At 43.4% G+C, this 13,185-nt stretch overlaps 1 protein-coding gene across 1 annotated transcript in view; it reads right to left on the bottom strand.

The window, feature by feature from the left end:
* LOC137097920 (H(+)/Cl(-) exchange transporter 7-like) overlaps positions 1 to 13,185 on the bottom strand; it is a 36,708-nt gene that overhangs the window by 16,067 nt on the left and 7,456 nt on the right. Inside the window, exons 3-14 of the mRNA XM_067473382.1 lie at positions 12,688 to 12,759; positions 12,482 to 12,547; positions 12,187 to 12,319; positions 9,985 to 10,094; positions 7,228 to 7,308; positions 6,161 to 6,223; positions 4,699 to 4,782; positions 4,502 to 4,595; positions 3,115 to 3,179; positions 2,874 to 2,990; positions 2,076 to 2,130; positions 1,817 to 1,877 (exon numbers count right to left, since the gene is read on the bottom strand). Of these exons, the coding sequence (XP_067329483.1) occupies positions 1,817 to 1,877; positions 2,076 to 2,130; positions 2,874 to 2,990; positions 3,115 to 3,179; positions 4,502 to 4,595; positions 4,699 to 4,782; positions 6,161 to 6,223; positions 7,228 to 7,308; positions 9,985 to 10,094; positions 12,187 to 12,319; positions 12,482 to 12,547; positions 12,688 to 12,759 (1,001 nt within the window). The remainder of the gene's footprint in view (positions 1 to 1,816; positions 1,878 to 2,075; positions 2,131 to 2,873; positions 2,991 to 3,114; positions 3,180 to 4,501; positions 4,596 to 4,698; positions 4,783 to 6,160; positions 6,224 to 7,227; positions 7,309 to 9,984; positions 10,095 to 12,186; positions 12,320 to 12,481; positions 12,548 to 12,687; positions 12,760 to 13,185) is intronic.

Raw genomic sequence — 13,185 nt, 5'->3', positions numbered from 1 at the left:
TTTTGAAAAAAATATATAACCAAGGAAAAGGGCCTTGTGTCTTTATTTTGAAATGTTCCTGTCTGGCCGTTTTCCGGACGAAGTGGGTGGCTGCAGACCTGGCCAATTGGTCTTCTTCCTGTGAAAGCAATCCCAGCTTTGCAACAACTCAGAAAACTGCAAAACGGAGGGATGAGTCTTATCGGGGCGGGGGGCGGGGGGGGGGGGCTGAACAGAGAGACCCAAAGTGATTTCACAGATTTCTGGCTCAGAAAAAGACCGTGAAGGAATGACCGTTCTCACCAAATACAGCTCTTTCCCTTGACCATATTATTGGGCCCTTGGGATGGACATGGCTGCCCTCCTGGTTTTGGAGACAATATGATATAACAATAATAATAATAATAATAACCACACAATCATTACTCGCCTCTCCTTGCAATATGAACATATAAAGTATATATAATATATAATATTATAATAATATATAATGTATAAAATGCATAATAATAACAACGGGTTGTTGTAGGATTTTTCGGGCTATATGGCCATGTTCTAGAGGCATTCTCTCCTGACGTTTCGCCTGCATCTATGGCAAGCATCCTCAGAGGTAGTGAGGAGGCCTCTGCTCAATGGCCTCACTACCTCTGAGGATGCTTGCCATAGATGCAGGCGGAACGTCAGGAGAGAATGCCTCCAGAACATGGCCATATAGCCCAAAAAAACCTACAACAACCCAGAGATTCTGGCCATGAAAGTCTTCGATAATATAATAATAACATTTATTACTGACTTCTCCTTGCGGGATGAACATATATAGTGTATAATATATATAATATATAATGTTTAAAATATATAATAATAATTACAACAACATTCATTACCCACTTCTCCTTGCAGGATGAAATAATAAAGGAAGTGTAAACAACTATCTACCAAAATATAGAGGCAAACTGAAATATATGCCTATCTCGGTTCACAGCCACAGATATACCTTTGGTGGATTTATCCTTTTTCTCTCCTCTAAACCCATCCATTGTGGTTGCTAGCGCTGCACTCATTCTGTGGCAGTGAGTTTCACGGTTTAACTATCCTATTGTATGTTAATGCTTCAGCAAGGTTGAGCAATGGGAACCCTCTTCTTGGAAGCCTCTGCTCAATGAAACTGTCTTGCCTCCTATGTTCCTCAATTACTTATACAGTGGACCCTCCGTATCCACTGATTCAATTTCCATGGAGGCCACCACAAATGGCTGAATAGCACCATGTAACAAAATTTGACAAATGTTCTGTTCCTGGTGTAAAAGTGCTATCTCCATTTAATTGTGCGGTCCTTAGGGTCCTAACCCTAACCCTAACCCTAAGCTGCTGAACTTGCTGACTGAAAGGTGGTTCGAATCCAGGGAGCAGGGTGAGCTCCCACTGTTAACCCCAGCTTCTGCCAACATAACAGTTCGAAAACATGCAAATGTGAGTAGATCAATAGGTACCACCTTGGTAGGAAAGTAATGGCACTCTATGCAGTCATGCTGGCAGCATGACCTTGGAGGTGTCTACGGACAACGCTGGCTCTTCGGCTTAGAAATGGAGATGGGCATCAACCCAAAGAGTCGGACACGACAGGATTTAATGTCAGGGGAAAACCTTTACCTCACTCTACTTTGAAAGCAGTTTTCTACTCCAAAAACTTTGTTTTTGTGGCTGCCACAAACTATATTGAATTGGTTGAGACTCAATGAGATATTCATTGAGAAGCTATAATGTAATAATAGTCAAAATAATATTTTTGGTGCTACTTTTGCTGCTGGACGACCGCTCTCCGTTTGGGTTCTCCTACCTGATCCGGAACATGGTCAGCCAGTAGTTCAAGGCATTGAACATGGCCCCAACGATGCCGCCTGTTCCCGAGAAGAAAGAAAAGAGCTGAGTTCAAGGGAGGAACAGGAGATTCCAGGCCAAACAGAGGGAGAGCTTCAAGGATGGACCCCTTTGGAGGAATGGCCACCCCATTAACATCCCCTGCCCATCTTCCGTCTTTGGCCACTCCCTTTGGCTGATGGGGACCCTGACAGGGATTCCAAGGCGGGGTTCCTTACCCACGACACCCATGAAGATAAAAATTGGGATCTCCTGGATGGTGTACCCCATTTTCTGAAACAAAAAGGAAACATGAAAACCAGCGAGACCAAGGGGATCTCACAGCCCCATTGAATAAAACCGTACAAAGGACCTTGTAATGCAACCAAAGGGATCAGACAAAGACGTCTCTGGGAGGGAATTGGTTCATTTATTTAAAGCAGTGGTTCCCAACCTCTTTTTTGACCAGGGACCACTTGACCAGGGATCACTTTGACCAGTGACCACTCTCCAACATTAGTACCAACGGGTTACAAATCAGTTTTTGGAAAATGATAAAAGAATGCAAACATTTTCTGGTTTTCAGCATGATACGTATAGTCTATGTGTTTTCATAAATTGCTAACATTTCAATGGCCCTTTAATGGGATGAATGGCTAAATGCTTTAGAAGAATTGTCCTCCGCACTGTTTTAGATGTTCCGTTCGGTTTGTGTTGTGAGTCATTTGGAATCTCAATCAGTGGAAAAGCAGGGTATAAATCATACAAGAAAGAAAGAAAGAGAACAGAGGAAAGGAATGAGGAAAGGAATGAGGGAGGGAAGGAAGGAAGGATATAAGAAGAGGGGAAAGGAGGAGGGAAACAAGGAAGGGCACAAAAGAGGAATGGAGGAAGGAAAAAAAGAAGAGGGAATAAAGGAAAAAGGGAGGGAGGGAGGAGAAGATGGGAAGAAGGAAGGATGATAGGAATGGAGGAAAGAAAGGAGGGGAAAGTGGAAGGAACGAGGGAAGGAAGGAAAAGATGAGCAAGGCCTTTACCTCTGAATCGAACTGTCCGAAGTTGATGAGTCCAGGACTGGAGAGATCGGAGGGGTTCCCTTTGTAGATGCTGAGGATGGTGTTCAAGGTGAAGGTGGAGATCATGGAGGCAAAGAACTGGGGAGGAAGGGAGAGGAACCAGAAAGGCAGACAGACTTTCTCAAAGCCAGTTCTCAATAGACCCGGTCCTCTCTGCCACCCTCAATGGCACCCCCCAAAAGCCTTCAGGGATCCCACTCACAATCCTCCATGTCAGGAACTGGTTCCAGAAGGATGCGCCTTCTTCCAAGCTGAAGAGCACACCACCTTGTCAGGGAGAAGAATGGAAACCAATCAACAACACCAAGAAAGGGCAGGTCAATTACACCATGTAACAAAATGCAAATAATTTTCTGTTCCTGGTTTGAAAGTGTTATTTCCTGTTTAATTGTGCGGCCTTTACTTTGAAAGTAGTTGTTCTGCTGCAGAAACTTGGTTGTTTTTGTGGCTGCCGCAAACTATGTTGAATTATTTGGGAGTTTGTGAAATAATTCATTGAAAAACTATAGCAAAATGTGCTGCAGGATGTGCTGCAGTTTAATACCCTTTTCCCATGTTTTTATGATAGAATCAATTATGAAATGTCATTAATAACCCAGGAACAAAAATTGTGTTACATAGTGTGATCAAGTGCCTTTTGGAGACAGCCCAATACAACCCTTTCGGATTTTCCAGGTCCTCCCTTGACTTTGCCAAGACATGAATCCAGGATCTGCAATAACGAATAGGGAGCCAAGTCCTTTGTCTCTAGGTTCTTGTGGGGTTTTTTTTGGCTATAGAGCCATGTTCTAGAGGCATTTCTCCTGACGTTTCACCTGCATCTATGGTAAGCATCCTCAGAGGCGAAATGTCAGGAGATGCAGGCGAAACGTCAGGAGAAATGCCTCTAGAACATGACCCTATAGCCCGAAAAAAACCCACAAGAACCTAGTGATTCCAGCCATGAAAGCCTTCGACAATACATTCCTTTGTCTCTCTTAAGGGCCTCTGATCCATATGGATTCCATGGCAGCAGGCATTTCATGAGAACCAGCCCTTTTGTATACACCGGAGGAGTGGCTTTCACAGAATCCTAGAGTAGGAAGAGACCTCATGGGCCATCCAGTCCAACCCCATTCTGCCAAGAAGCAGGAAATTGCATTCAAAGCACCCCCGACAGATGGCCATCCAGCCTCTGTTTAAAAGCTTCCAAAAAAGGAGCCTCCACCACACTCCGGAGCAGAGAGTTCCACTGCTGAACAGCTCTCACAGTCAGGAAGTTCTTCCTAATGTTCAGGTGGACTCTCCTTTCTTGTAGTTTGAAGCCATTGTTCTACGTTGTAGTCTCCAGGGTAGCAGAAAACAAGTTTGCTCCCTCATCCCTGTGACTTCCCCTCAAATATTTATACATAGCTATCATGTCTCCTCTCAGCCTTCTCTTCTTCAGGCTAAACATTCCCAGCTCTTTAAGCCGCTCCTCATAGGACTTGTTCTCCAGACCCTTGATCATTTTACTCGCCCTCCTCTGGACACATTCCAGTTTGTCAATATCTCTTTCACTGGACTGCAGCTCCCAGAATCCCCTGGGCAGAGAAAGAGGGGTGCTTTACCCACTGGGGCCCCAAAGGCGGCCGAGACGCCGGCAGCTGCTCCAGCCGAGACGAAATCCCGTTTCTCCGTATCTCTCCGGAAGTATTCGAAGATCTAGAAGAGAAAGGGGGACCCATGGAACCTTTGGAGGCGAACCTGCAAAGCCCAGGCAGAGGGAATCTGTCCCATTTTGGGAAGGGCCCCCCAATCTGCTAACCTTGAAATCTCTCTTTAAGGAAGTGGACCGTCCCTGGGAAATTCCCGCCGCAATGACTGCACCGGAGTGAATCATGGGGCCTTCCTGGAAACAGGAGAAGGAGAAGTGAAAAACCTCAATCGTTGTGAGAGATGACAGAAAGCATTTATAGGAAGGTTCTCCAAGTGACAGAGAACACCATCAATAATCATCCAGTGACATTCAGAAGAACATCGATAGCAATTTACCTTTCAATAATGCAAGCTCTGCAATGAGCCCATTTTACTCTACTGATTATTCAAAGGGCCTCATCACACTAGAGAATGAATCCACTATAAGTCCCGTTTCTGCCTCCTGCAGAATTCTGGGGATTGTAGTTTAGGGAGGAGCCTTTAACAGCATCACTAAACTACAAACCCCAGAATTCTGCAGGAGGCAGAAACCAGATTTAAAGTGGATTCATTCTCTAGTGTGATGAAGCATACAAACCAGCAAAGCTGTGATCCCAACCCAGGCCTGTGATTGACATTATGTCCAACTGGGTCATGCACAGCTGATAAAGTGATTCTGGACATAACAAAACATCCCCCATAATGGATTTCAGCTGTTAATTTTAAATGAATACCATTGATGTTTAATTCTATTTTAATGGTGCAAATGTTTTTGGATTTTATATTGTATTGAAATACTTTTAATAATAAGCTGCTTTCAGTCTCCTTTTGTGGGATATAAATAAATATAATAATTATTAACATTATTATTTTATGTTGCCAATTTGACACAAATCTAAGAATTCCACAGATATATAAACCTCACTTGCCTAGTTTCCAACAGACCCCTCAACCTCTAAGGATGCCTGCCATAGATGTGGGTGAAACGTCAGGAGAGAATGCTTCTGGAACATGGCCAGACAGCCCAGAAAACTCACAGCAACTCCGTGATTCTGGCCATGAAACCCTTTGACAACACAATCTAAGGATTCCTTATATGATAGACGTTGTATCCTAACTTGGGGACCCTTAGAAACAGTTGTTGGGTCGAAAGAATTTCCACTAATATAGCTAACGAAGCTTGATGCCACAACTCCCGCTATAATGAGCCCTCCTCCGCAAATTACCTGCTTCTCTCTTTTATCTCACCCAAATTTTTAATTAGTTTTAATTAGTTTGTCTTTTAATCATTACATGTAGCCCACCCATTGTTCTTGTGCCTGTGTTTATTGTAATTTTTACATGGTTATGTATTCATATGTTTTATGTAACTATGATGTTATTTTTTATTGTTTGCGTTTTCGGTTTGTGTTTTGGTTTTTCTTTATTGTAATTGTTATTTGGGCTTGGCCTCATGTAGGCCGCTCCGAGTCCCCACTGGGGAGATGGTGGCGGGGTATAAATAAAGATTATTATTATTATTATTATTATTATTATTATTATTATTTCAATAACCCATAACCATAGCAAATGACCCTCCTCCGGTCCGTTACCTTCCCGACCGCCAGGCCGCCGACCACCGAGAAAATCACTCCGCAGACCTTGACAACCAGCGTCTGTAAAGGAAGCGGGTCCAGAGGTTCCCTTTCAAAGCCAACACATAAAGGTTGTTGTAGGTTTTTCCGGGCTATATGGCCATGTTCTAGAGGCATTTTCTCCTGATGTTTTGCCTGCATCTATGGCAAGCATCCTCAGAGGTAGTAAGGTCTGTTGGAAGTAGGAAAAAGGGTTTATATATCTGTGGAATGACCAGGGTGAAACAAAGGACTCTTGTCTGTTGGAGCTAGGTGTGAATGTTTCAACTGACCACCTTGATTAGCATTTGATTGCCTGGCAGTGCCTGGAGCAATCTTTTGTTGAGAGGTGATTAGATGTCCTTGTTTGTTTCCTCTCTGTTGTTGTGCTGTTCTAAAAAAACAAACAAGGACATCTAATCACCTCTCAACAAAAGATTGCTCCAAGTACTGCCAGGCAATCGAATGCTAATCAAGGTGGTCAGTTGAAACATTCACACCTATCTCCAACAGACAAGAGTCCTTTGTCCCACCGTGGTCATTCCACAGATATATAAACCCTTTTTCCTAGTTCCAACAGACCTTACTACCTCTGAGGATGCTTGCCATAGATGCAGGCGAAACATCAGGAGAAAATGCCTCTAGACCATGGCCATATAGCCCGGAAAAACCTACAACAACCCAGTGATTCTGGCCATGAAAGCCTTCGACAATACATTCAACACATAAAGCATTTGCAAGATAGAGAAACCCAGGCTTGGCCTTTGGGGACCTTATACAGGCAGTCTCCAAACAAAAAGGGCACTGTAGGTTGGTTCTTAAGTTGATTTGTTTGTAAGTCAGAACAGGGACATTTTTTTTATGTTTGGATCACATAGGGAAGGGTGAACACCCCTGTGGGGTTTCCTTTGCTGTCTGTGCCCCTGTTCAGAACATTTCCCCCCACTTTCTTTCCCTGTGAAAATTGGGATTTTGGAAAACATTGGCTTGCTGTGGAAACAAGGATGGAGGATAAAGCTTCCGTGGAGGCCCCTCTTTCCCCTTACCTTCAGCCGGACCACGTGTGGGATTTTGACTCCATTGAGGTAGCACTTGATTTGGGGGATTCCACTCCCGGCTGCTACTGGCTGCAAAGGTGGAAATAAGAGCATGTGAATTTCCAGGCTGACCTCTCCTCTCTGGAAGCAGGGAGCAGCCAGCAAGGTGCCTCCAAAACAACACTGGTCCCTTCGCACCTTTGATGTTATTACTCAGCTTTAGAGAAGTCCAATAATAAGAAAAGAGTCTTATTTAAGGGCCAGGAAGCATTGCCAAGTACCTCTTATAAACAGACATCTTTCAATTTTTAACATAGTGTTATAATAACATCTCTCTTATTTTTTAGGGTCAGGACGTTTTCCCTTATTAGCTGCCAAGTGTCCCTTAATTGACAGGGATCTTCCTTATTTATATGGTTCGAAGGCCTTCCCTTAGAGCACTGTTTCTCAACCTGGGGGTTGGGACCCCTTGTGGGGGTCACGAGGGGTGTGTGTCAGAGGGGTCACCAAAGATCATCAGAAAATACAGTATTTTTTGTTGGTCATGGGGGTTCTGTGTGGGAAGTTTGGCCCATTTCTCTCATTGGTGGGGTTCGGAATGATATTTGAATGCAGGTGAACTATAAATCCCAGCAACTACAACTCTGGCGCAGCTGGCTGGGAGTAAGCTGCATTAAGATTACTACTGATCGAAAAGTCAAGCGTTCGAAGCCAGCCCGGGTTGGAGTGAGCTTTTGATCAAATTTGTGTAGCTTGTTGTTGACCTTTGCAGCCCGAAAGACAGTTGCATCTGTCAAGTAGGAAATTTAGGTACCACTTTGTGGGGAAGCTGATTTAACTAATTTACGAGGCCATAAAAATCTCCAGCAAACATGTGGGGAATGAAGAAGTACTTCATCGGTGTTACGGATGGACAGTGAAAGCGACAGCTGCCCTAGTGGCCAGAAAATGTTGGAATGTTAAATAGCCTCTGACTGTCTGTCTATATATGCTGTGTGTCTATGACAGGGGCCCATAAACTTTTTAAACAGAGGGCCAGGTCACAGTCTCTCAAACTGTTGGAGGGCCGGATTATAATTTGAAAAAAAATGAATGAATTCCTATACACACTGCACATATTTTATTTGTAGTGCAAAAAACACTTAAATGCAATACAATAATTAAACTGAAGAACAATTTAAACAAATATGGACTTATTAGTATTTCAATGGGAAGTGTGGGCCTGCTTTTGGCTGATGAGATAGGATTGTTGTGTGCTTTCAAGTCATTTCAGATTTAGGTTGACCCTGAGTGAGGGCCGGGTAAATGACCTTGGAGGGCCGTATCCGGTCCCCAGGCCTTAGTTTGAGGACCCCTGGTCTATGACATTGGATTTTTGCCATGTATATGTACATTGTAATCTGCCCTGAGTCCCCTGTGGGGTGAGAAGGGAGGAATATAAATACTGTAAATAAATAAATAAATAAAAATATCAAGGTCTATTTTCCCCAAACTCCACCAGTGTTCACATTTGGGCATATTGAGTATTCATGCCAAGTTTGGTACAGATTCATCATTGTTTAAGCCCACAGTGCTCTCTGGATGTAGGTGAACTACAACTCCCAAACTCAAGGTCAATGCCCTTCCAGTATTTTCTGTTGGTCATAGGTGTTCTGTGTGCCAAGTTGGTTCAATTCCATCGTTGGTGGAGTTCAGAGTGCTTTTTGATTGTAGGTTAACTATAAATCCCAGCAACTACAACTCCCAAATGACAAAACCAATCCCCCCGCCCCCCGAACCCCACCAGTATTCAAATTTGGGCGTATTGGGTATTTGTGCCAAATTTGGTCCAGTGAATGAAAATACAACCTGCATATCCAATACTGACATTACGATTCATAACAGTAGCAAAATCACAGTTTTGAAGAATCAACTAAAATAATTTTATGGTTGGGGGACACCACAACATGAGGAACTATATTAAAGTGCCGCGGCATTAGGAAGGTTGAGAACCACTGCCTTAGAGGGTTGTCAAGTGCTCCTTATTGTAAGGGATTTGCATTACTGTAGGGTCACAAAGCAGTCCCTTATTAGCCTGTCAATTGTTCCTTATTAGAAAGGGATTTCTCTTATAATGTTAGGATCAGAAAGCTTTCCCTTACAAGGTTGTCACTTGAGGGTCAGATAGCTTTCCACTGTAAGGTTGCCAAATATCCCTTATTGCAAAGGGCTGACTCTTGTTTGGGGCTTCCTTTCCTACATAATCAGATCAGGATGTCAAAAAATCCCATATTTTGGAGGCCTTTATGGAGAGAGAATAACATTATGCAACAAAATTTGAAAAAAAAAAATCTGTTCCTGGTTTGAAAGTGTTATTTCCTGTTTAATTGTGCAGTCCTTACTTGAACAATAGTTGTTCTACTCCAGAAACACCTTTTTTGTGGCTGCCACAAACTATATTGAATTGGTTCAAACTCAATGAGATAATTTATTGAAAAACTACAACAAAATGGGGTGCAAGACGTCACTCATGTAAAGACAACCTTTTTTGTAGTTTAATAAACTTTCCCCATGTTTTTATGAAAGAACCAATTAGGAAATTACATTTGAAAGCCAGGGACAAATACTGTAATATGTGTATCTTATAATGTATGAATGGGGACAGAAGGTCAGTTTTGCAGCTAAGTGCACTGAGATCAATGCAAGTTGAGCATCCTTCATCCAAAATGCATTGCACATCTATGGCAAGATGGTGGGACAGGAGCAGAATCCAGGGCAGAGGCCTACCTCAACAAAGGCGACGATTGTGGAGCCCATCATCACGAAGCCTGCATTAAGGGTGGCCCAGAGCAGCAGCGCAAAGGACAGGTTGCCCGTCTGGGTGAATTTGTCAATATCTGAACAGAGAGTGGGTCAAGGGAGAGAAGCTCTAGACACTGAGTATGCATCATTGTGATTATGTTGTTTTGTGGCTCAAATGAGGTTTGCCTTGGCCTCCTCTGAGGCTGAGAGTGTGTGACTCTCAAAAAGTTTCCATGGCAGAGCAGGGATTTGAACTACAGCTGTCCAACCAATCACCTTTCTCAGAGGCTGAGAGAGTGTGACTTTCCTAATAGGTTTCTATGGCGCTAACTCGTCTTACGTTATGTTGGAGCCTGCTGCTATGTCCCTCTTTCTTTATGGCCCCAAAACATCTAGGGTCTCTATCTGATCAGACACTAGGAGCAAGGCAATCATTCAACAGGTTTATTTGTCCAAACCTTCCTGCCGGGTGGAGCAGTAAAGGAAAGTACCACACCATAATAATAATAATAATAATAATAATAATAATAACTATTATTATTATTATTACAGTGTTCCCTCGCTACTTTGTGGTTCGCTTTAAGCGAACTCGCTGTTTCGCGTATTTTTTATAAATATTAATATAAAATATTTACATTACAACAGGCCTCAGAAAAGGAGGCTAGTGTGCAGCCCCCCATGTCCTGTCACTTTTTTTGCTCATTCTGTCGGTGGCTCGGGCTGTCCTCCTCCTCATTCAGGGCAGGGATTCAGCCTACTGGAGGCCCCAATGTCACCACAACAACATCCAGGCCTGTCCTGGCAAAGTGACGGCCTGAGGTGTGGTGGGGAAGGCCTACTTCCTGGCCTCCTGCTATCTGCGTGGTTCTGGAGGTGGGTAAGGAAGCGCGAGGGCTAGACGTGCATGTGCGCTTCTTATGCATATGCTAAAATAATGTATAAATATTACAATTAATATAGCATCCCTACTTTGTGGATTTTCACTTATTGCGGGTGATCCTGGAATGGAACGCCCGCGATAAGTGAGGGACCACTGTATTATTATTATTATTATTATCATGACAAGATTAGTACACAGCAAACAAGATCACTATTCTTTCCCAGTGTCTAGGACTATTTGATGTACTGGTGAATAATGCGGGCAGATCCCAGTAGGATGGCCTTTTGCAGCTGACAGATAGTAATTTTGTCATCGCTGATTGTATTTAAGTGCAGGCCAAGGTTTTGAGGCACTGCACCCAGTGTACCGATCACCACTGGGACCACCTTGACTGGCTTGTGCCAGAGTCTTTGCAGTTCAGTCTTGGAAGGTGCTGAACAGACTGCGCTCTGGCACCACAAGATGCAGAGCCAACCTTCAGAAATGGGGCTACAAAGTGGAATCCTCGACATGCGAATGTGGAGAGGAGCACTGACCACCTGCTGCAATGCAACCTGAGCCCTGCCACATGCACAGGTTTTGCCTTCCTGCAGCAACACCAGAAGCACTCCAAGTGGCCAGATACTGGTCAAAGGACATTTAATCAACTACCAAACTCATACATTTTGTATTTTGTCTGTTTGTTTGCTTTGTTCTGTTAGAAATGTAATATAATTGACTGGTTCCCCTGACACGACAAATAAATAAATAAATAGTCTTTAAATCCTTGTATTGTGTCAGCTTTTCCAGTTCTCTTCAATCCTGCTGTCACCTGGAATTATTATTATTATTATGTTTATTATTATGTTTATTATGTTTATTATTATTATGTTTATTATTATGTTTATTTATACCCTGCTTTTTTCTCCACAAGGAGACTCAAAGTGGTTTAGTTTTACTGTCAACAACCTTGAGCATGCGCACTCAGGCTATTTTATTCACACTTCTCTTTCCCTTTCTTCTCTTCCCTTGGTGCCAGCGGTTATCAGGGTCTGTTTTTCCTCCGATTCCCTTTGTTTCTCCCTCTTCTTGCTTGGCATTTCTTTCAACTTTCTCCTAGTAAATTCCCCCCTATTGTGCCTGCTTGTTTCTATGCAAAAACCTTTTAAACTTTCCCCTAGTCTGAGCTTTCTTCCAGCTGGTAAATTTCCACTTCAATGTTCCCTTTTGTCTTTCACCCTCATCTAGGCTGGTATTTTTTCATAACTACCTTAAGCCCTAGTTCTCTTTCAGTTGGAAGAAGACTAAAGAATCCAGCCAAAGGATACTGCCCTTGACCACCTTGTACTTCAGCCCGGCGAAGTATTCCACCACGATGTCGATGAAGCAGGCCACTAGGCCAGTCAGGATGCCGATCATGGCGCAGATGACCCAGCGCCGGATCTCCACCGTCCGGAAGGCCTGTGCAGATGCAGAAAGTGGGGTAAAGAGAGCCCTTAAATGGGGCTATCTGTTGCCTTTTGAGCCCCACATTCTCTGGGAGACACAAGGTGCAACTACCCTGCGCTCGAACGGACATGGCTCAATGCCATGAGACCCTGGGAGTTGTAGTTTGGGACTCACCGTGTGGTTGATGCGTTTCTCCTCCTCCAGGAACAGCTGGTTTTCACAGTTGTCGTAATCCAAGCTCTGCACGGAGAGAAAAAGGAGAGCTTTATTTATGGATTCCTGTCTGGAGGAATGGGTTGGGCTAGATGCACTTCGGGGTACCTCCCAATTATAAGAAGTCCTAATTTCTTTCTCCCCAAAACCTTCCCTTCCTGTCTCACCTCATACTTGAGAGAGAGTAGCTTCTCACTGTGTGGGATCTCATGTGGAAAGAGCCTTGTGGTATCTGCTTCCTGCAAGAAAAAGACAACAGTCGAGTTAGTGAACCCAGTCACTGAACCCCAAACTTTTTATTTATTTGTCTGTTTCCCAGGGGGCATCTACACTGTAATGAATGCAGCTTGGCACCACTTTAACTGCCATGGTTCCATGTTATGGGATCCTGGGAGCTGTAGTTTGCACTCTTTGGGGGAGAAGACTCAAGATCTATAAAACTACAACTCCCAGGATCCCACTGCATTGAGCCAGGGCCATTCCACAGTGCGGACACACCCATAGATAACTTTACACACACATATACATACATACATACACAAAAATATATCTATCTATGCATGCAGTTTCAGCCTATTGATGAGATGCTGAGAAGTGTATTTTATTATTTTAATTGTTTATTGTTATTGTTTTTATACAGTTTATACTATATGTAATTGTTTTTT

The sequence above is a fragment of the Anolis sagrei genome, chromosome X (genome assembly GCF_037176765.1).
Source record: "Anolis sagrei isolate rAnoSag1 chromosome X, rAnoSag1.mat, whole genome shotgun sequence".
NCBI classification, from domain to species: domain Eukaryota; kingdom Metazoa; phylum Chordata; class Lepidosauria; order Squamata; family Dactyloidae; genus Anolis; species Anolis sagrei.
Note: the sequence above shows the minus strand (reverse complement) of the source record. Positions and strands in the feature narration are given on the sequence as shown.